The sequence below is a fragment of the Zingiber officinale genome, chromosome 2B (assembly GCF_018446385.1).
Source record: "Zingiber officinale cultivar Zhangliang chromosome 2B, Zo_v1.1, whole genome shotgun sequence".
Lineage (NCBI taxonomy): Eukaryota > Viridiplantae > Streptophyta > Magnoliopsida > Zingiberales > Zingiberaceae > Zingiber > Zingiber officinale.
The window spans coordinates 128,083,449-128,106,959 of NC_055989.1; the positions used below are offsets into that span (position 1 = coordinate 128,083,449).

The 23,511-nt window shown below is 36.5% G+C and overlaps 1 protein-coding gene and 1 long non-coding RNA gene across 6 annotated transcripts; one reads left to right on the top strand and one right to left on the bottom strand.

Annotated features, from left to right (window-relative positions):
- Positions 1-184: 184 nt before the first annotated feature.
- LOC122047106 lies at positions 185-3,479 on the top strand. 3 transcript variants are annotated; one of them, XR_006130476.1, is made up of 4 exons: positions 185-405; positions 865-988; positions 1,186-1,287; positions 2,735-3,479. It is a non-coding gene; the product is annotated as an uncharacterized LOC122047106 (long non-coding RNA). The 3 variants fall into 3 exon arrangements; XR_006130475.1 differs by lacking the exon at positions 865-988; XR_006130474.1 differs by lacking the exons at positions 865-988; positions 1,186-1,287.
- Positions 2,242-22,332, bottom strand: LOC122047105 (transmembrane E3 ubiquitin-protein ligase FLY2-like). Of its 3 annotated transcripts, none has more exons than XM_042608156.1 (16): positions 22,092-22,332; positions 21,807-22,021; positions 15,462-15,534; positions 11,522-11,649; positions 10,759-10,874; positions 9,612-9,672; positions 7,722-7,785; positions 7,553-7,630; positions 6,002-6,162; positions 5,868-5,927; positions 4,954-5,047; positions 4,088-4,255; positions 3,151-3,479; positions 2,907-3,023; positions 2,709-2,828; positions 2,242-2,597 (listed from the first exon to the last, which is right to left on the bottom strand). In XM_042608156.1, exons 2-15 carry the CDS (start codon positions 21,945-21,947, stop codon positions 2,727-2,729), a joined length of 1,692 nt encoding a protein of 563 aa, XP_042464090.1. In that variant the 5' UTR covers positions 21,948-22,021; positions 22,092-22,332; the 3' UTR covers positions 2,242-2,597; positions 2,709-2,726. The 3 variants fall into 3 exon arrangements, with proteins under 3 accessions (XP_042464090.1, XP_042464091.1, XP_042464092.1); XM_042608157.1 differs by having other exon boundaries at positions 22,088-22,332; XM_042608158.1 differs by lacking the exon at positions 22,092-22,332 and having other exon boundaries at positions 11,522-11,659; positions 21,807-21,946.
- Between the last annotated feature and the right edge of the window lie 1,179 nt (positions 22,333-23,511).

Here is a 23,511-nt window from a genome sequence, read left to right on the forward strand (position 1 = left end):
ATGATAAGCTTTTGTGTCGATAGGCTACTTGATCTCGAGTCTAAAGATTTTCATTAATGTATAATTATTTTAAAGATTTTCAAAAATATTTTTAATAATTTTTTTCTCATGTTTGTTTTAGGATTTTAAAATCAACTTGGTATTTTGTAAATGATCCATCTTTAACTTTGAAAATATGCAAGATAATAACTTAGATCAAACCAAACCACATCATCTTATCCGTGTCGAACCGCCCGGCCCGGTCCGGTCCGTGGATCACCGGCGCTGCTTATAAATGCGGTCCGCTTCCCCCACTGCCACCGACACCTCTCCATCGCCCTTAACAAGCGGAGGAGTCCGAAATGGGAGGCACTCCGCTGCTCGGTGCCCGTACGAACCGCCTCGCCGCTTCCCTCTTCGTCCTCTGTGAGTACGCCCAACTTCTTGATCTCTTGTTCCGGTTTCACAGATCTCTTCTTTTTTTTCCGTCTGGTTTGTCAAATTTGTGATGTCGTCTTGGTTTTGAGGGTTTTACTGGCATTGTATTGACCCTATTTGGATGGATGGTAAACAAATTTGATTTCTCGAAAGGGTGTCTTTTGGTGGCATCCGTAGAAAGAATGGAAGTTTCACTCGTAGACAAAATTTTGTCGCAGAATCCTGTTCAGTTTTGTGTGACTTCAGTTTCCAATTGGATCAGTGAAACAGAGTTTGAATTTACATCTTTAGAATATACTGGACGTGAAGAATGTACTAGTTTATATTTAGTTTATGCAAACATGAAGAATCAATAAAGCAAAAGAAGAGTTTCTTGACTGATAAAATAATCGTAAACAACTCATTCAAGCTATCGGCTATATCTTATTAGTCTTTTTTTTTTTTCAGATCTGATGGGAACCGGTATTAAACTCACCATGATCTTTTGTTCATTGCTGTCACTTTTGATGATGCTGTAATCCTCTTAAGTGACATTGTTTCGATACTACTGATGCTTCTCGTACCACCAATGGTTAGATTTTGCGAGTGTTTACCAATACCCTTAACCATATCCTGCATTTGTTCAGTAAATCTCGTGCCCAAATTTTTGATTCTGTAGCTAACGAGGACTGATGGAGTGAGAACATTATTGTCTTTGTAATTAGTCACAGATCGTTTAAACCCATTTGAAACTCCTACAAGTCTTAAAAGCTTTATTACTCGTATCAGGGTGAGACAAGCAGTAGATTAAGTGTTCGCGCCGTCGTGCCTTTCAGATTCAACAAGACTGAACTTTTATCCCATCCTCCTACCTTCCATCGTACCTTTCAGGTAAGCATTAAAATTTTTAAGCACATTTGAATGCAAAAAATAATCTCATTCTTTAGTTCCCTGTTGTCCTCATAACAACCTCATAACCTCTCATGACCTCTGATAGTATGTTTACTAGGACCAAAAGAATTTAAATATCTCCATGAGAATATGATACTGTCCACTTTAGACCTAAACTCTCATAATTTTATTTTTAGATTCTATCAAAAAGGCCTCGTGTCAATAGAAATATCTTATATCCTTTTAAACCATGATCTTCTTCATATCTTTTTCAATGTGGGACTTTAACAACAATCTTCCCCTTGAACAAAGGATCATTATTACTCTTATGGTTCGGGCCTCTCCGCGAGCATCTGATCACTCTTGAGTTGTTCTAAGCCTTCCCGCGAGCATTTAGTTATCCTGATCTGCTCTGAGCCTCCCTGAAAGCATCAACATTCAATCACTCTTGACCGGCTCCGGGCCTCCGGACCAAAAGAATTTAGATATTTCCACAATGATATGATATTATTTATTTGGGACTTAAGCTCTTATGATTTTATTTTTAGACTCTACCCAAAAAAGTCTCATACTAAGATATCTTACATCTTTTAAATCCATGATTATTTTCCTATTTTTTCAATATAAGCTTTGATTGTATCCCAACAACCATAGTATTGCTAATAATTTCATCAAATACTTGGACAATTTTAAATGTGACCCCCTTCGCGGAGCTTCAGTGTAGGATGTGTAGAGTCTACTTAACATTAAGATTAAATGCACCTATACGAAGAACAGGGGCATCACATAACATAAGTCAAACAAGTGCAAATGAGAGTTAAAATAGGATGTAGATGAGATGGAAAAACATGTGTACATGGATTGAAAGAAAGGAACTTTTTCATATTCAAAATGGATACTCAGAAATGCACTTGAACACTTCATAATGAGTTAATGAGATGGTTGGAGAAATAATTGAAGAACCTTGATTTCTTTAGCTGAGCTTATTGATGCTATAGAAGATAAAAATTACATTCTACTGGATAGCAATTTATTGTCAGCTTTGAAATAAGAAGAAGAGCAAACATATTTGTAACACTAGCACAGCGAAAAAAGAATAGTGGAAATATTACAATATTATCACTTACAATGCTATTTTCTATTAGATTCATCTGATCTTTTCTTCAGATCCTCAGGCCATCCTTTCAACTTTACAATATTGATATTTCATGAACACAAATCAGGATCTCCAGAAATTTCGAGATCATACGACAGATCTTTAGTCATGTATGCATATCTTTGTTACACTTTTTGATCCTTTGATAGGTTTCCTATAAAAGAAGCGCCCAATCAGACCTGAATTTTTTTTAACTTGTTGTCCTAGTAATTTCACAAATATATTTTGAATATTAAGATATTTTATGCAAGTCTTAAATGCTTACAATTCCAGTCAAGTATGATCATGCAGGTGGGAGGGAACGTCGGCAAGTCGGGCATTCCATCTTAATGTCCATCCATCTCTGTAAGCATCCAGTATGGAAGCAGTGATCGCATGGTGTAACCTGTGGGAGTAGAGCTTAACTGTAAGTCTATGGCAACAGCATTTTGGTTTCAGGGGGGGAAAATGGAACTCTCAATACCATGTAATCATTCAGACGTTGTGGAAGTTCGATACCAGTCATGCAAATCACACAATCAACTGCTTGATTACTGTGGTTCCCGAGCTTTCGGTAGTAGTTATATTTCTCCGGTAGGATCTGTAAATCACAGGCAGTAAATAGTTGTACAAGCCAACTTATGAAGCCTTGTGCAACTCCAGAAAGAACCATCAACCGAGAAAAAGAACATTTGAAGTCTTTTCAGTAGAATTTGATAAAGACATACCTGACGGGGAATAAACCACCGGGATCCAAAATAATTCTGAAGCAGAAGGATCAGTGCTTGCAATGTCATAAACAACAAGAAAGATACACACCAACTTCGGTCGATCTGAATTCGCAGAAAGTTGTTCGGGCAACCAAATATGTATAGTGGAATTGCAGTACGAGTGAGCGTCATGCCTATTATGTAATGAGGGTGCAGGGGTTTTCTTGTATCCCGGACGACATTAGTGATTATCTGAGGGATCCAAAACGAGTACATAACTAAAAGAATAGGACGAAGGAAATTGTGCAGCTCATACATGAAGAGAACTCCTCCCAAAAGAATGCCATCTGTAAAGCAGGAGACTTTGGTTAAGCATGAAAGTAACCAAGAAAAAAATATATTCTCGATATCATTAAAAGGATTTCAGTTGGCTTATTTTATGATGTACAAGCCGATTGAAGACATTGCGAAGGTGTAGGCAAAACAAACTTAAGAAATCAAATGTTCTAAAGCACTGAAAGTTCAGACATCGGCACTGAAAGTTCACGCATCAAAATGTATACTACTAGAAACTGGTGAATTCAATCATCAACACCGAAAGCATTGATTGAGTAATTCAAAGTTCTCTTCAAAATCAGATTTATCATAGTTGATCGACATGAAGCTTGTTTACTGATCATTGTAGTTCCCATTCTATGAAGTTGATGCCATGAATTATCGCTCGAGTTATATGACAAGTTGCTTGTTTTCTAGGTTCTCAAATGTTTCCAAGATGTTTTTGTACATTGTTTGAATATGCCGATTTGTAAAACCGGCATATATCGACATGCGGTATAAATATTAGAATAACCATTCAAGTATCTATTAAACATCAAAGAAAACTAACACTAGTCTTTATCAGATGTAAACCATACAAAATAAAGTCCAGCAATTCACCAAGCAAACGGGAACTCACAAAAACGGCTGTAAAGAACAGACAGCTCATGCCGCATAGTTTCCCAACCTTCTCCACTGTTGATAGGTCTACCTGCCTTCCATATGGAAAGGAGATATCTCATCTCAAAAATCGAGAAAATAACAAACTTGAAGAAAGCCGCTGTCGCAAATGCATTGAATAGCGACTCTGTGTGCATAGAAATGCAGAATTAGTTGACCAGTGGAAGGATTAGAAATGTGCAATACTTTAAAAGCTAAAGAAACAACATAGATATAAGATCATAGTGATAGTTTAGTGATGCCTAACAACATATAATAGTAAGAATTACTAGGATATTTTAGGTCGTTAGGAGGATTTTATTTCAAGGAAACAAATTCTGTTAAATTGAGAAAAAAATATTAAATCTATCCTCAGTAATCTACTACATTGAGAAATCCAATCCCGACAACCTAAATGACACTCATTTTGGTGAGGTCGCCTGCCAACTCAATAAACAATAGATTGCTTCTTCTTGTATCAATGTAGAACTAGCGGAAGTATTTTGCAAATCTCTTTTGGTGCTTCATGCCACCAAAAGCTTGCAACTTGAGGGGAGGCTGCCTCTCCAATTATCTCATGGATCAATCACCACGAAACTAATGGTTAACGCCTAACCTATCCATTCGAGCACTTGTCATAAGTTACCTTGTGATAGTTGTCCTACACTAACAAATGCACAATGAAGCACGACATGAAACTGATGCCTAACATGTAATCACTTGAACGACAAGATATTCACAATTTGTGCTAAAAGAATCCAGCAAAAAGAGAAATTCAAAATGCAAATCATGAACTTGCTCTAAACTGACAGAAATTACAGAACTTCAAATATTTATGAAACTCACCAACTAAGATTCCTGCTGTCAAATGTAATAAACACATATATGCATCCAATATAGCTTGTTGTCCGATCATTACGATAGAAACCTTCACAGCACCCTGCCAATAGCATTTACACGGTTAGAAAGATCCAACCATTTCTTGGTATTTGGACAAAGGAGAGCCTTGGAGCAATAGTAAAATTGTTGTCATATGACCTAGAGGTCACGGGTTCGAGTCGTAGAAATAACCTCTTACAATGCAACTAGGAATGCATACAATTGACCACATTGGCGGGAGCTTTATATGCCGGGCTGCCCTTTTATAAGGACTTAGAAACATGTATAAAAAGCCAATGTAACAAAGATAAGGATATTAATGTTGATGTGTGGGGTAAGTAAAAAGGAAAAAAAAATAAAATAATATTGTTATTCAAAAGCAATTAGGTATAATTCTAATGGGTAATCAAAAAAGGACAACTCGGTGCACGAAGCTCCTGCCAATGCGAGGTCCTAAGGAAGGGTCTATTGTAGGTAGCTTACCTTACTTTACAAGAGGCTATTTTCAAGACTCGAAACCGTGACCTTTAGGTCACACGGTAACAATTTTACTATTGCGCCAAAGCTCCCCTTCAATTCCAATAGGTAATAGAATGAGAAAAATAGATAGACATAGTATAAATATGTTAAAACATGGCCAATATATGCTATGGTCGGGCGAGATGAATCTATTAGAATGGAACGGAAATAAGGACTAGAGGGAGATAAAAAAATCTTTTAGTCAATTTAATAAAAGATAATTTAATATATTTGAATATTATTATAGATATAACCTTGCAAAGAGCAAAAAAATGGGATACCATGTAACCGACCAACCGCAGATAGTTAGGACAGAGAAATGAGAATGACGATAATTATAAATTTTTGGATGATATACTCACTGATTGGGTATTGCTATGCTCCATTTGTCTGATCAGAAGAAGAACTTGAAGGAAGGAGACCTATTAGATGTCAAGGTATCCCAAAGAAGGAAGGAAAATCAACAAGCACATTGTTGATTGATTATAAAGGATACAAAGGTGACCATCAGCGTGTAGTTGACTGCTTTATTGTAGTAAACCTCAATGTTCAATGAGGTAGCATTCAACAAAATGGGGGAAAAGCACTCTCCATCATCTTCAACCTTTGGACTCTCTAAGAAGCCCTCTAAATGGTACTGTTCATTGTCTCTACCTCCTAAATTAAGAAACAGAAAGCAGAATCAAGCGAATGAATATGGTAAAGATGCACAATGTTGACAGAAGCAGAAGCCATGCATGCATGCATGCATCAGAACAAATGGAAACGCCATGTTTGTGAAATCATATTGTGGTATGTGAAACTCAGTACATCTTGACATCTCAATCTGTATTTTTGTAATAGGTTATTACTATGCAATATGAAGGTATTTAACGAGTTGAGCATCTATGAATAAGAACTTGACCAGGGGTCTAGGTTAAGATTGAAGGCCTATAATTCCTATGAAAAAACAACCATTTCAAATCAGCATGATGCACAACGGCAAAATATCATAGGATACGTGAACAATAATTACAATGCTTTGGTTGGTGTTGCGCATGTTTGACAAGGACATTGTGCCATAATTTTTCCTTGATAAAGTCGTGGCGCCTATGCATTTTTAGTCTTTGTTGCTTCTACTTGTTGTTTTCTAAACCATAGTTTGAAATCTTGCTCAATGGAAGTTGGTGAAACTGATCACAAAGCTTCACCTAAGGCATGCAAGGCTTCTACGATGTCCTGTAAAGCTTCCTCAAACACGTAAGACTCTTATGACAACAACACAATGGAATGTTCTGCATGGCAAGAAGGATAGGATTTGGTACTCCTAATTCTCTTCTTCCTTCCTGATCTTCTTCCTCTTCTCCTCCCCAATTCTTTCATCCTTCTTGTTGGTACCTCTAGCACAGCGAGTCTGCACTGGACATTGTGGATCAGAGACTAAAACTGTAGCTTGCAATGAGCTTTCAATCCTTGGTCTAAACAATTTAATATTTCAAAACTTCAAGAATAAAGAAAATGCAGTAATCATATTACACCTAAGCACATCTTTAAACAATTTTAAGTTTTTATGATCTCAATATTTGAATCATTGACCATTATTTTTTCTAAAAAACAAAAAAAATGAATTGGGGATCTGATCTTAATTTCGTCAAATGGACATTTATGTTAGTAAAACTGATGTATCATATCATCTTTTTACCATCTTCTGCCAAGGCACTCATTTGGTAATAAATCTGACATGAATAATTTAAATAGCTTCGAAAAGATGATAGAGGCAATTGGTTTTGCAAGCCTTGAGCATTGACATTCGTTTTTTTAATTCAATAATACCAGTTTAAGTCAAAAATATATACTTTAAACACATGTTTCAATGATCACACATCCAAATAATTATGAGAAAACATATACTTGCCAAAAGTTAGTAAAAAGAACAATGATAAGTAATTTCACCAACAATGCATATTACATCAGCATGATATGATTTCCCCCTCATATATGGAGGTATAGAAGCAATGATACAATAAACAATAAAAGTGAACTGATGTGATATCAAAGAAACCAGTACCACTTTGTCGAGATGATGTACGTGAAACTTGAGCAGCTATTTCTATGTTACAATGTTTGTCCATGTCATAATTTAGAGCTGAAAAAAGAAGTTAGAATGCAGTGACAAGTTGCAATGCCAGTCCACATAAAAATAGAAAAAGACCAAGAGGAAGCGGGAAGACACTTACATTTTCTCCTCCATACTTTATCTTGGTGAGATTCTTGAAGCACTTGCGAAGAAAACAAACCAAGCTGTTTGGAAAAAGAGACAAAAAACACCATTTTACTGCACTTTCTAAGAAAAGAGCAAGTACATTATAAAATCCTAAAATAAAAAAATAATTTTATTATTTTTAATATATTGCAGATATAGTTACAAATGTTCAGAATGTTGAGGAGTTTTGATCTTGGATTGGAAGGATATTGTTTTAGTATAACATTCTGATGCATGATGGTGGTGACGGATTAGAGGTTGAAGAAGGAAATGAATCATAGGAAAAAGGCATTGTTTGTGTTGATGGAGTGATATCAAGTTTTAGTAATTTATTGGAATGATATATTTCGACCATTTCACTCGACACGGTATGAAATTTCAAACCATGATAGTTACATGATTTTTTTTAAAGAAAAAGTGCATGTAAACACTGGTATGAAAATTTCTTGAACATTCAAAATGGATGGAAATACCGTTCCGTGCCGCTCAGCACGGATGGTTTTTAGTTTTTACCGTTCCATGAACCGAAACCGGCACCCTACGCGCAGCTGTTTCAATCGTGCGTCGCGAGTAGTAGGTGTCCCGAATGAGTCATCGGATGCTTCCGGACGCCTTCGGTGCCAACGAAGGCGTCGCAGGACGCCTGAAGTGTCGCAGGCACTAGAGGCGTCACGACACGACCCTTCTGGAGGAGCCGAAAGTGTAGCGGGACACTTCCGGCGTTGCAGGAGAGGTGCGGGACACCGGAGGAGTCGTGGACGTGCATTGTGGGCTCGAGGTCCCGAGCATGCGTCACAGGCTACTGTGCAAAATTTGTAATTTAAATAATTTAAGTATTTCCCACTTAAGTGTTGTTTTAAAGAGACTTTCGTAAATCCTAATTAAATTATCTCAATAAAATATAAAAAATATATTTAAAATTTTAAAAAAATAATAAATTTTGTTAAATGATAATCTGAAATTGTTTTTACTATTTTAAATTTTATATAAAAATTCTAAAAAATCCTTAAAAATTTTATAAAAATTCTAAACTTTTTTATTAAAATTATAATAAATTAAATTTATATTCTGATATTTTTTTACTGTTTTAATATTTAATTGATATTTTAATATTTTTTTATTATTTTAAATATCTATTATTTAAATTAATAATTAATTAAATGAATAAATAATTAATTTATATAATTATTATATATAAAATAGTAGCTTTGTATTAATTTATATAATTATTATATATAAAATAGTATTTTATATTAATTTATATAATTATGATTATTTAATCTGGACATTGGAGAACTATAGAGGTTACCTTAAAAAAATATTATAAGAACCAATGTTTCTATCTGATTCACGCTACTCCTTTTACTATTTGCAAAGTAACATATTATGATGTATTAATTTTAATTCACATTATTAATAGATCAAATTTTTTTACAGAAAACTATATTTAATCATTTTTTCTAACAATATTATGTTGTTTAATAATGGAGAACTTATATAAATTTAATATATAACTTATTTTTAAATTATACATAATAAATATATTTATCTAATAATTACTATATATATAAAAAAAATACCGAAACCATATCGGCACGGCACGGCACGATACGATACCGATACCAAAACCGTATCGTTTCAGTCTTGGGCCGAAACTTCAACATAGGTCAAAATTTTAAACCTTGATTTTCAAATTCACCATGTCATCAGGAAATCTCAAAGAAACACTAGTACTAAAAAGAGTTTAGCATAAACAAAAAGCACCAGTGCACCACAGCAATATGTACAATTGTCCTTGCTTAGAAATTTTAATAATACATGAGAAAAGAAACTGAACTTTTTGTAATGAATATGAAATAGTTACCAAGTAATATGGATTGGACAAAAAGTAATCCTCTTCTCGAACAGACTTAACATCTGCTCCACTGTCAAAAAGGTAAATCACTTTAGTTTCAAAATAATATCAAGACACCATTAGTAGACAGTAGTTAATCCACAATTCGGCTACACACAAAGCAAAAGCAAATTAAAAAAAAAATGCAGAGATGCAAAAGTTGAGAAATTGGATTCATCACAGCAGATATGTATATATCCATACATCAAATTAACTATAGGTTGACTGTAGGATCGGTGCAGTCGAGAGAGGGATCAAAGAAGTTGATTGCACCAACACTGACTATTTGCGTATGTACACAAGTAGCCAGCATAGAGCAATCTGACTTGTAGATGAAGGTAATTGCGTCATTGATACTATGATACTAAGAAGGAAAGGAACCAAAACATCAAGCTAGGTTAATATAGCTTCAAAAAGTATATTCCACTGTGTGAAAGAAGATTTCACTAGACAGACAGTATACATTTGTTATGACATTGACCGTCCAATACAAATTGCAATTAGCAGAGCCAGAAGTTCCATGGTGAAAAAGGACCAAGAAAGTAACATGGAAGGTTCAGTTATACTCTTCATTTAAAGTTCACACAACAAAGAATCATACTCATCCTAAAGTCTCAACAATATGCTTATTAAGTAATATTAATTGAAACTAAACACATTAGAGTCAATTCTTTGTCACCATCATCATCATCAAGTTGTGTTTAAGTATTTGGGGAGAGCCAATCCTTCATATATTTCAATATCAAAAGAAAGGTGGCTTATCCCCCAAGTTAGAAAGAGTTCCCAGTACATGTAATTTTCAAAATTGTCAGACTCAAATTTTCAGAGACAAATGTAGAACAATCCAGTGTTCATATAAGAAAGGAAAACTGATAGCAGATGATAATCTGTGAAGTATAAACTTCAGCATCCACAGGAATTTCTATTAAAAGATATGACACTGGAACTTGAATATGGATTGTGGATGCTAGAACCTTCATAAGCTGAGATTATCTAAATATCCAAAGCATCACAGGAACATTAAGAAATTTAGCTCAAGAACATCAATATCATTAGTAAATACTACCACAGCAGTATAATACAATATGGGAGAGAAAAATGGACTTGATAAATTTACCTGCTAGCTACCATTCGAAGTTGTCTAAAGGGCCAAATATATACACCTTCTACTCTCATCTTAGCAAATCCATGATCATGTCCATTTTCAAACACATCATAGAAAGTAACTGCCCCCTGCCATTACCAAAATTAGCAGTGATGAGTTAATGATCCAAGATAGTGAAAGTCTACAATTTCTTAATCCATCCTTTAAGTTGGTTTGGCATGGATTATCGTGAAAATAGATTAAGGTGGCCTATCAAAAGCTTTTCCAACTACTGACAAACTAGATTAGGAGCATGCCAGTGATTTACTGAAGTATGTGAGGTGACCAGGTTTGTAGTGTATTGAAAAACACCACTGCAGCTCCAGTTAACATAGTGCTAGTAGAGCTTGCCAGAGACGGTGAAATGAAATTCTATGCTACTATAGCATGATTATTTAAATAACTATTTTGGCATTGTTCGTGCACAAGTTCCAGAAACGTACAACATTAAAAACAGATGTCAATGACATACAAACACTTTTTATGAATAAGAAATTATAAAACAATTATTCAAGTAATATAAACATGTTTAGTAAGATATTTAAATAATAAATAATAAATAAAATCAAATATATGGTATCTAATAATCTAATTTCAGATAAACACTGCAAAGGAATAAATGGAAATGAAAAATGAATAATTTTGTCAGCCTTAGGAAAAGAACAATTTATGATGATAAATAATAAGCAGTAGACAAGAAGACAAGATTTAAAACAATTAATAGATGTATTTTTACCTGAATGTAGTGTACACCACTTATCTTTGTGGGCGTACTCACCAACTCTAAAACTGATACACCATCAGATTTCCCAAAATCAAAAAGCCTAGAGGAGACATTGGCGGTCTCTACAAAATTCCATCTTCCTGCATAGCACTATAAGAATAATCAAGATTCATGAGGAGAAAAAGAATAGCAGAAACTAAAAGGATAGCATGCCTCAGAGTAGCAAACTAATTATACAAGTAGTAAATTCTCAACTTGAGAATATTCTATACAGCAACACTGATCGACATTCGCATTAATCAAGGATGCAAAAATATAAGGAAACCTCAAAAAATTACAAGATTAACATGTCTATTATCTCCATGCCTATAGAATATTTTTCTCTATTGAGTAATTCAAATACAAACTCCGTCCGTGATGAATCAGTCATGGTCAATCCCAAGCCTGGATAAAGGAGGAGAATTGCGTTAAGTTGCCAACCGGTGTTAAAATTATAGCAAATATTGAATGAATAGATCCATTAAACTATTGTGGCTTGTGCTAATGCTAGGTTGTTCCCCGGAAGGAACACGTTGCAGGGTCTGACTGTAATGTCTCGACAAGGACCGTTACATCTCCAGAACTCAAGTGTAGTGCTAAATATGCAAGAATTCGCGTTGCAAGGTCCGACTGTAACGTATTGGCAAGGATCGCTACCATGAAAACTTGGGTGTAGTGTTAAATAGGCCAAAGTTCTCACACCATAGGTTGGATAAGAACAAATATGATAGGAAAACTAATAATCTAAGATTTGGAACATGGAACATAGGAACCCTCACTGGTAAATCAATAAAGATATTAGATATGATGATTAGGAGAAGAATTAGTATTTTGTATGTACAAGAGACAAAATAGACAGGTAAGAAAGCAAAACTGATAGAGAACTCGGGTTTTAAGTTATGATACACAAGAAAGAGTAAAGCAAGAAATGCAGTGAGCATTGTTGTAGGTAGTTCGCTAAATGATAAAGTTGTAGGAGTAGTTAGAAGAGATGATAGAATTATAGCCCTTAAGATAATAGTAGCGAAAGAAATTATAAACATAATTAGCGTATATGCACCGCAAGTAAGATTAGATGAAGTTACAAAATCAAGGTTTTGGGATGACTTAGATGAAATATTACATAACATTCCACCAAATAAAATGATTTTAATATGAGGTGATCTAAATGGACATATCGGAGTGAAAAATGAGGAATATGAGAGGGTACATGGGGGTTATGAGTTTGGAACGAGAAATGAGGAAGGGAAAATTATAGATTTTACGATAACATATGACCTTATATTAGCTAATACGTTTTTTAAGAAAAGAGAAAAACACTTAGTCACATTCAAAAGTAGGAATAATAAATTACAAATTGACTTTTTTATGGTTAAGAAAAAGGATAGAAAGATTTATAAAGATTGCAAAGTTATCCCTAGAGAAAACTTAACTACCCAACACAGATTAGTAATGTTGGATATACGCCTCAAACATACTATCAATAGAAAGAATATGACTTCTAGAATTAAGTGGTGGAAGTTAAAGAATGGGAACCAAAATATATCTAAGAAGAATGTAGGAGTACAAGTATTAGGTGAAATATACGGTGATTCTAATACGACATGAAATAAGATGATATCAAAGTTGAAAATAGTAGCTAACAGTACAGTGTACTGGATGAATCAAAGGGGTATGCACCACTATGTAAGGAATCTTAGTGGTGGAATGAGAAAATGCAAGAAAAAGTAAAGGAAAAATGAATAGCTTATAAAGAATTATATATTTAATGAGGAAAACTTAAAAAAATATACAATTGCCAAGAAAGATGCTAAGAGAGCAGTGAATGAAGCAAAGACTGAAATTTTTGAACGACTATATCAAAAATTGGATACGAATGAAGGGGAAAGAGACATTTATAAAATAGCTAAAGTAAGAGAAAGGAAGACAAGAGATCTTATCCAAATAAAATATATTAAAGATGAATGTAATAGGATACTAGTAAATGATGAAAAAAAGAGCGGTGAAAGAGATATTTTCATCAATTTTTTAATGAAGATTTAGGTGACCAACTTAACTTAGGTAATTTAAGTAGATAAAATGAGCATAGAAATTTAAATTTTTATCGTAGAATTCAAATTCATAAATAGAACAAGCTTTAAATGGGATGCAAAATGGAAAAGCCATTGGATCAAATAATATTCCGATAGAGGTATGGAAGTATCAAGGGAAACAAGGAATTGAATGACTTACAAAATTATTTAACATGATATTGAAAATGAAAAAAAATGCTTGATCAATAGAGGATAAGTACTATAGTTCCCTTATATAAGAACAAGGAAGATGTACAAAATTGTACAAATGGGGTATTAAATTAATGAGTTATATTATGAAATTTGGGAAAAAAATAATAGAAAAAAGATTAAAGAAGGAGACTACGGTGACTAAAAATCAATTTGGGTTAATGCTTGGAAGGTCGACAATAGAAGTTATACATATTCTTAGACAATTAATTGAAAAATATTGAGAGCAAAAATAAGATCTACACATGGTATTTAGTGACTTAGAAAAAGCTTATGATAGAGTCATAAAAGAAATTATATAGAGAATTTTAGAAAAGTGATGTGTTAGCGTAACATATATTGAACTAATTAAGGACATGTACGAGGATGTAATGACTAAAGTAAAGACTTCAAACGGAGCAACTGAAGCATTTCCAATAAAGATAAGGTTACATCAAGAATCAGTTCTAAGACCCTATCTTTTTACACTAATTATGGACGAACTCATTGAATGTGAAGACACAGTACTGTGGTGCATGTTATTTACAGATATTGTTTTGGTAGATGAAACACGTGAAGGAGTAAATGTAAACTAAAATCTTGGCGGGAAACACTAGAAGGGAAAGGTTTTAGGCTTAATAGAATAAAAACATAATATATAGAATTTAAGTTTAGCAATATCAGACATAATGAGACAATTATTAATATAGGAGGTGACGAGTTGCCCGGAACCGAGAGCTTTAGATATTTTAGATCATTTTTGCAAAATGATAGATTGAGAGAGATGTCTTTCATAGAGTACAACCAGGATGGTTAAAATGGGAGAGTGAGTACCTCTAAAACTTAAAAGGAAAATTCTACAAAATCGCAGTTAGACCTACTATGTTATATGGAGCTGAATGTTAGGTTATGACTCGAGCACATGAGCAAAAGATGAGAGTTGCATAGATGAGGATGTTAAGGCGGATGTGTGAACATACGAGAATAGATAGAATAAGAAATGAGAGCATTAGATACATCTATCGAGAAAAAACTCAAAGAGATAAGTTTAAGATGGTACAGACATATACTTAGACGATTAATAAATGTTGCAGTTAGGCGACATGAAACTAGGACAAACACGTATATCAAATGAGGAAAACCAAAAAAGACTTAGTTAGCAATAATAAAATAAGATAAAATTTATTTAAGTATGGATGATATAATAGGAAATAGAGCTTAATGGCATAAAAGGATCCATATAGCCGACTTCATCTAGTAGGATAAGGCTTGGTTGTTGTCGTTGTTGTTGCTATTGTTGAGTAATTCAAATACAAATAAATACAAAGTGGCTCAAAGGAAAATAAGACATTTTTAGTGAAAATTCAGCTTAAATTGATTTAATTCAATTCTACCAAGACAAAACTGGATGTTAATGATTATAAATTCAAGAAAAATAAACAAGTTTTAAATTTAGTATGAGAGAGGAATCTGACCACAGCAAATTTTAATTATATCATTAGGTTCGAGTTGGAAAAGGCAACACTAAGATGAGTGTCAATGAAGCGACTACAAGAAGCAATATTCAACCAAAGGCAGAAAGTTATATCTTCATTTTAACTAGCATGATATCGTTCACAGTATGTCTTGGAAAACAAGAGTGGAATACAAACCTCTGTATGTTCCAGTAATATTCCATGATGAATAAGGATTGGCATCGCTCTCACGTCTTCTCAGGAAAAGTCTCTGCAAGAAGGTAAATATAGCCATAAACAAACCAGAAAATGATAATTATTTCTATCATATAACCAAAACTACAAAAATAAGCGCACAAGATGACTATAGAATAATACATACAAAAGTGTGTAAAGTTCATAACTCCATATCATGTTCAAAGGATGTTGTGCAGCTCATGAATAGAAGTATTATGAAAACCAAGGGCTTCAAGTTAATATATACCCATTCAAGAACTAAACATACTCTCCCTACCTGGTTTCTTACCTCAAGTCTGCATTAGATACAGTTTAAGAAAGACGCTTTCTTAGTAACCCAAGTTCTTCAAGATCCTTCTTTGTGTAGTCAAAAAATTGGAAAGCAGATAGTCGTTTGGATGGATGCATGCAATTTCCATGTTAAGAATTAAGGCCAGGGCTGAATATTCTCATGTGACTCTATAGAAGCTACTGCTTAAAGGTCACAAAAGGTAATTACAATAGTTACACAAGCTTGATAAGTACAGCTAGCTAGGTATATCAGTGTTAAAGAATATCTCCAGTAAGTACACTGATGACTGATGTGCACATGACCTAACCAATGAAAATATCTAACCTGAAGTCTGATAAATTTGATCATAACCCTTCTCACTTTTGATCCTCATTCATGGTGGATCCACATGAAGTTACTTGTCATTGCATTATGTAATGGACTTCTTCTATATAACAAACTCAAATAGCTTATTGAATAATATGTTGGTTGAGCTTATACAAGGTTGGGAGAAGAATAACAAATATAAGGCTACTAATTATCTGTGTCTTGGGTAACTCTAGTGAGAAATAGCAGATAAGACCAAGAGAGAGAAAGAAACTCAAGACACAAAAAAGCAATATTTTTGAGAATCCATGTTATTTCTTATGTCCCATAGATGATACGTAATGTAGAATAAATGTATGGAATATCCCTAGCTGGTTAAAAGAGATTGCTGAACCAACTAAGTGAGTATTTAGGAGAATTCTAAAGCATTTCAAGCATAGAGGTAGGAAAATCTCAATCGCCACTTTAGGACAGTACTGATTTAACTGTTGGTGCAACATCCCTCAGGTCAAGGTTGACCTGGTTGACCAAGCGGAGTCTTGGTTTGAGTTTAGATGTTTGACAATAAGAAATTGATTGAAGAAGAGTCAAGTAGGTCAAGGTTGACCGGATACTTGACTGGGAAGTCCTAACTGGGATGTTAGGTAGAATGGAAGTCCTGGTGAGTGAAGCCAGGCAGAAGGAAAGTCCTAGTGAGTGAAGCTAGGCAGATTGAAAACCCTAGTGAGTGAAGCTAGGTGAAAGTCCTGGTGAGTGAAGCCAGGTGAAAGCCCTAGTGAGTGAAGCTAGGCAGATTGAAAACCCTAGTGAGTGAAGCTAGGTGAAAGTCCTGGTGAGTGAAGCCAGGTGAAATCCCTAGTGAGTGAAGCTAGGCAGATGGAAACCCTAGTGAGTGAAGCTAGGTGAAAGTCCCGTGAGTGAAGCCGGGCAAGGAAAATCCAGATGGATCAGGATGATCGGACATCTGGTCCAAGTAGGTCAAATTGATTGGATACTTGGCATGAGGAAATCTGAGATAGGTCGAAAGGATTGACCGGACACCGATGGAAGTCCAAGTAGGTCGAAGGGTGACCGGATACTTGGCATGAATAGAAAAGTCCAAGTGGGTCAAAGGATTGACCGGACACTTGGTGGGAAGTCCTAGCGGGTGAAGGGTGACGGATGCTAGGCATGGTGTACCAACAGTCGAGGTTGACCGGGTGTTGGTTTGGTAGGCTTGGGACTTGGTTTTGGGCAAAACCAAATTGGATCGATCGATGGATCGATCAAGCCTTAGCGAGAGCAGAGCCTCGGATCGATCCGTGGATCGATCGGATGTCTCAATCGATCGATGGATCGATTGGGACGCTGTTCAGCAGAGCGCGGATCGATCCATGGATCGATCCGGCGCTTAGCGAAGGCGCTGGATCGATCCGTGGATCGATCCAAAGCCTCCCGATCGAGGAACATTCGAATCGATCGGGATCCGACCGTTGGCGTCGATAAAGGCCGCAGGCGCACGATTCCTTCGGCATCTCTTCTCCGATTCACTCCAGATCTCTCGCCAGCTCCTCCACAGCACTCTCAAGCTCAAGATCGCCAGTTCTTGAAGGTTCTTGGAGGCTCTTCCAAGTCAAGAGGCGGATCAAAGCAAGAAGAAGAAACTAGGGTTAGGGTTTGTGCTTTCATTGTAAGCTTGTAAGCTTGTATTTCTTTACTACCCTTTCTTCTTCTTGTATTGAGAGTCTTGTAGGGCTTCTCCGCCCTTGGTAGTTACCATAAAGGAGAGTTTCATTAGTGGAGGGTGTGTGCGTTGGTGTGGATCCTTGGACTAGTCACCTCTTGTGAGGTGGATACCAAGTAAACCAACCGTGTTAGCGTTGTGTGAGTGTTTCTTTGTATTCCGCTGCGCATCACTTTGAAGAAACAAGCAACGAAGCACGACGAGCACACGCGAAGCTATTCACCCCCCCTCTAGCTACTTTTGGTCCTAACATTAACAAGTGGATAATTGCTTAAAATAGGAAACTATTCAATATGATCTTGTTCAAGTCGCAAAATAGAAAGCAGATAAACCATATGAAAGGTCCTATAGTTAGTAGGTTTGCCAGGATGAATTTTAGTTTATGGATAGAAAATTTTGAGCCTATTAGGCAATAAGTATCTCACTGAGGATACATAATACTAGTTACGTACATGTCAGTAACCACATTTAGATATTTTTGAAGTTATTGTTTGGCTATGATATTGTGGACTGAGAAGAAGAGATTTCATTCCAAGTCCTAAAAAGAAGATGCTAACAGGCCTTGCCACCAAGTTTATAACTTGTATACTTTGCTTTCTACAACTAATTTTCCCACCCTCCTTGTCACGCCTTGCTCTTCCTCAATTACATAATGTCCTAGTACAAGAGCCAGATTCATAACACAATTTACCATGAAAAACTATGTGATGAATACAAGTCACCTGTTTACTTTGGGGAACAAAATTGTAAAATATGACTAATCTTATATATTTTAATACAGGCAACATACAAGTGATGCAAGTCAAAATTCTTGATGTACCAAATTGTTGACTATTTCAATACTACATCCCAAAGGATTAATGAAGGCTTAGCAAGTAGAGAATAACAACAATAACTAAGCCTTATCCCAGGGGTCGGCTATATAGATCCTTCTACGTTGATCCTGTCCGAAAGTCGAAGAGACAGATGCTGGGGGCGTGGCGCTCGTGCTGACCTCCGATGGACTCCGCTCTCGCCTGCAACACAAGCAGCGTTAGTGTCGAGCCAAGAAAGGGGTCCAGCGATGGCCCTCCGACGCTCAAGTCAGTCTCCGATGAAGCAAGAAGGAGCAAAGAGAATTGTGGCGTAACAGTAGAAATCGCGAGAAAAGCATACCTCCGTCGATTCTTGGACCCCCCCTTTATATAGAGCTCCTGTAGCGTATGTGCACGCTTCTTAAAACGGGCACACTTTCCCAAGTTTTCCCTGAAAAGATATGTCAATAAAGTGTCCCTGACACAGTACCTTAACGGGCCGAGCATATCTCTGAATGGACTTTTAGCCGAGCGGCTATCCCTCTTGACGTGACAACAGATAATGCAGGGATATCAGATTCTAGCCGAGCGACCATTCCGCTCGGCCAAGCAGCAGACACATCGGGATATCCTTCGACATCCTCTTCGGAGCTAGTGTCGCTGACAAGCGGCATGGTCAGACAGAGGATCATACGGCGGAAGCTTCACTGTTACTTCAGAGATATGCTTGGCCCATTAAGGGATTGTGTCAGGACACTATTGAAATATATTTTCAGGGAAAGCTTGGCAAAGCGTGCCCGCTTTAAGAAGCGTGCACACACACTATAGGAGCCCTATATAAAGGGGGATCCAGGCATCAGCGAAAGTATGTTTTTCTCGCGATTTCTACTGTTGCGCCACAGTTCTCTTTGCTCCTTCTTGCTTCACCGGAGACTGACTTGAGCGTCGGAGGACCATCGCCGGGAACTCCTTCTCTGGCTCGGCACTGCGCTGCTTGTGTTGCAGGCGGGAGCGGAGTCTATCGGAGGTCAGCAGGAGCGCCACGTCCCAGCATCTGTCTCTTCGACTGTTGGATAGGATCATATTTGGCGCCAGGCACGCAGACAGTGAGATACTCGCCGAACATGTGGACGGGGGCTTCATGCAGAGCGGCTATCCCGCTCGACCCGACAGCGGATGACACGGACAGTGGACTTTCAGCCGAGAGGCTCTCCCGCTCGGCGCAACAGTGGACTTTCATCCGAGCGGCTATCCCACTCAGCGTGATAGCAGATAACGCGGGGATATTAGAATTTTGACCGAGCGGCCATTCCGTTCGGCCAAGCAGCAGGCACAATGGGATATCCTTTGACATCCTCTTGGGAACTAGTGTCGCTGACAGGCGGCATGGTTAGACAGAGGATCGTACGACGGAAGCTTCCACTGTCACTTCAAAGATATGCTCGGCCCATTAAGGTACTGTGTCAGGGACACTTTATTGACATATCTTTTCAGGGAAAGGTTGGGAAAGTGTGCCCGCTTTAAGAAGCGTGTACACACGCTACAGGAGCCCTATATAAAGGGGGGGGGTCCAAGCATCGGCGGAGGTATGCTTTTCTCGTGATTTCTTTGTTGCGCCACAGTTCTCTTTGCTCCTTCTTGCTTCACCGAAGACTGACTTGAGCGTCAGAGGGTCATCGCCGGGACCCTTTCCCTAGCTCGGCACTGACGCTACTTGTATTGCAGGCGAGAGCAGAGTCCATCGGAGAGCAGAGTCCATCGGAGGTCAACAGGAGCGTCACATCCCCAGCATCTGTCTCTTCGACTTTCGGATAGGATCATATGTTATTGGGCTCTGTTCCCTACTATATCATCATCTATACTTAAATAAATTTTATCTTATTTTATTGTTACTAACCAGTCTTTTTTGCTCTTTCTCTTCCTCGTTTGATATGCATATTTGTCATAATTTCACATCACCTAACCGGAGTATTTATTAGCCATCTAAGTATATGTACATATCATTTTAAACGTGTCTATTGGAGTTTCCCTCAATAGATGCAACTTCAACTTTCTTTCTAGTACTCTCATTTCTAATTTTATCCATCATTGTATGTTCACACATTCACCTTAACATCCTAATCTCTACAACTCTCATCTTCTGCTCATGTGCTCGAGTCATAGCCCAACATTCAGCGTCATATAACATAGTAGGTCTAACCGCCGTTTTGTAGAACTTCTCTTTAAGTTTAGAATTGCTTTACAATCACATAAAACACCGGCGCCCTCCTCCATTTTAACTATCCTATTTGTATTCTATATAAGACATCTCTCTCAATCCCTTTATCGTTTTGCAAGGTAGAGAATAAATAATAAGTAAAATAGCATATAACAAATATATGAGTTGTTGCTGCTTGGTAACCAAATATGATATAAGGAATCAAAAGCTATGGAAATCAAAAGACTAGAACAAAAGCCGAATTGGAATGTCAAATCATCTATTGCTAATTCCACTTTGTTAACACTTCAAATTGCCAACAGAAGGGATAATCTTTGATAGTTGAGTAGAACAAGCAAGTTAAAATAATGAAAATAGGGATGTGCGGCCAACTTCTAATAGCATATCAAAGCATGAAAAAAAAAAGAGAGACAAAGGATTCGATAAACAGTGTAAATAACTGTACCAGATGTCATGGAAAACAAAAAAAAGTTTATATAGGGAAGATTAGAATTTAAAATCAAGAAATTTCATACATAACTGAAACATAAAAGCATAATGAAATTGTTTGATGCAAGATTGAGCCGTCTCATGATCACTTAATGTGGAAGACATAACTTATAATTAGAATTGCTTATTTATCCCAATTATTCAGGCCCTAAATGCTTAATGAAGTTATCCAAACCCTATATTGACTGAAATTTCTAACTCTTGTATGATAATGTCTTAACAGGTCTTGGCCTATATCTGATTAGTGCAGCAACAAGACCAGAAACTCAATGATTATTTACGCTCCTGGATTGAATGTAACTCCAAAAATTAGCCCAAAAAATCTACAACCCACCGCCATAGCAATATCAAGGCGCTACAATGCATTAACTGTTTAATCATCCAGGATAATTGAGGATTTCAATACTCAATAGCCTAAAAAATGGCCTTTTACATTCGGAACTACATACTCAAGAGAAATGGAACCTATTAAAAAAATATGAACCTCATCACCCCAAGGACCAGCAGAATCCATCCCCCTAAGAGGCCTCAGCGCCGCCAAAGGCCGAACCAGACCCAGAAGCACCACTGCCACAGCCGCCGCCACATCCCCAAGAAACCATTTTTCTCTCCTCCGCCCTGCCATTCCCTCCAAGCGCAACCCCTCAGCGCAGGAGAAAGCTATTCTGAGAGTAAATCTTGGAGGTTACGCCCCAAAACCTGCGAATTAAATCAGTAAGAAAAGAAAAAGGGGGCAGTTTGCTTCATACGGAGTCAACTACACACCAACCACGAGGAGTAAGAAGAGGAGAAGAGGAAGGGGAGGGGGAAAGGGAGGCCGCAACGAACTGACGCAGAAAGTCCAACAATAACTCCGCCCATGTCTGTGCAACAATCGCATCAAATCCAGACAGCGAACCCAGAAATTTTAAACGAGAAGCGATTAGAATAAGGCGCAGCCGCTAGCAGACGGCGAGTCTCCGTCGGAGACGACCTCCAGACTCCAGTGGAGTCCTCGGGGGCGGCGAAAGATATCCGGATCGAGTGTTGCGGTCCACTAACATATACGAAATGGGATCTCTCATCGTAGCCGTTGGTTTGATGCTAATGACGAGGTGCAGACGCGTGTCGATATTTGAGGGGAATTGGAGATTTAATTTGCTGCGGTCATGGGGCGTGGCGCAGCTGGCTGGGTAAAGTTGGTAGTAACGTGCGATGCGTGGTATTGTCTGGACTTGGCTGTCACGTTGACGTAATATGATTTATTATGGTAAATTATATATAATTAATAATTTCTCATAAGTTTTTTTTACTTATCTTATCACGCTAGTTTTTTTAGTCTTCCTAAATGTATATAAAATTTTATCTTAAAAAATATCATTCGTCCACGTGCGATACGTAGTCGGATAAAGACTACATTATTTATTGGCAAAAAAAAACGTTTTTTTTTCTTGAAGTCGTCGAAAAACTATTTCTATAATCAAAATTGCGTTCAACCATCACCCTCCACACCCCTCCCTATTTAACCTTTTCGAAACCAGTTTTATTTTTCTTACGTGATTATAGTAATTACGGCTGTGTCATAATGGTACTTATTACTATTTAATTAAAATTTGGAATATTTAATAATTAACTTTAAATTAATTTGGTCAATATTTTTTTCATTTCATATAAAAATAATTTCAAGAATTTTTAGTCATTTCAATCACAATACTTATTAATAATTTTAACTTTTTATTCGTCTCAAATCACATACACATAATTTAATTTTTACTATTTGAATCATTTCTTTTCACCATTTTAATTCTTATCATCTTTCTCTCTTCCCCTCTCTATCTAATTTTTACTATAACTTTCTCCTTATATATTTTATATCACAACACATCAATATGTTTCGACTTTTCTGCATATTAATACCGTCATATCAATCTATCTACATATATCTCATCGATTTTTTTAGAAAAATCATAGTCATATCTATTCATCTCTTTATCCCATCGGTTCTTCAAGGGATATAAGACATTATCGCTACATAACTTGAGGTATGATTAATAATCTAATTTTTATTTTATTTTTGGATTAATTTTTTTATATAAAAAATCATACCTAGAGCATCCACATTATATACCTTATTTAAAAATTTTACTCTAAATTTTGGACAAAGTAGCTAAAAAAATCTTTTATCAACTACCTTATCCACTCCCTAAATT

What these genes read in the sequence shown, in the direction of transcription:
- LOC122047105 (XM_042608156.1), bottom strand. Translation starts at nt 21,947, where the DNA reads ATGGCAGGGCGGAGGAGAGAAAAATGGTTTCTTGGGGATGTGGCGGCG. An exon ending in TGTTCTTTACAGCCGTTTTT is followed by an intron (nt 3,480 to 4,087) that starts GTGAGTTCCCGT and finishes CCTGCTTTACAG; the next exon opens with ATGGCATTCTTTTGGGAGGA. An exon ending in GGTGGTTTATTCCCCGTCAG is followed by an intron (nt 3,024 to 3,150) that starts GTATGTCTTTAT and finishes TGTGATTTACAG; the next exon opens with ATCCTACCGGAGAAATATAA.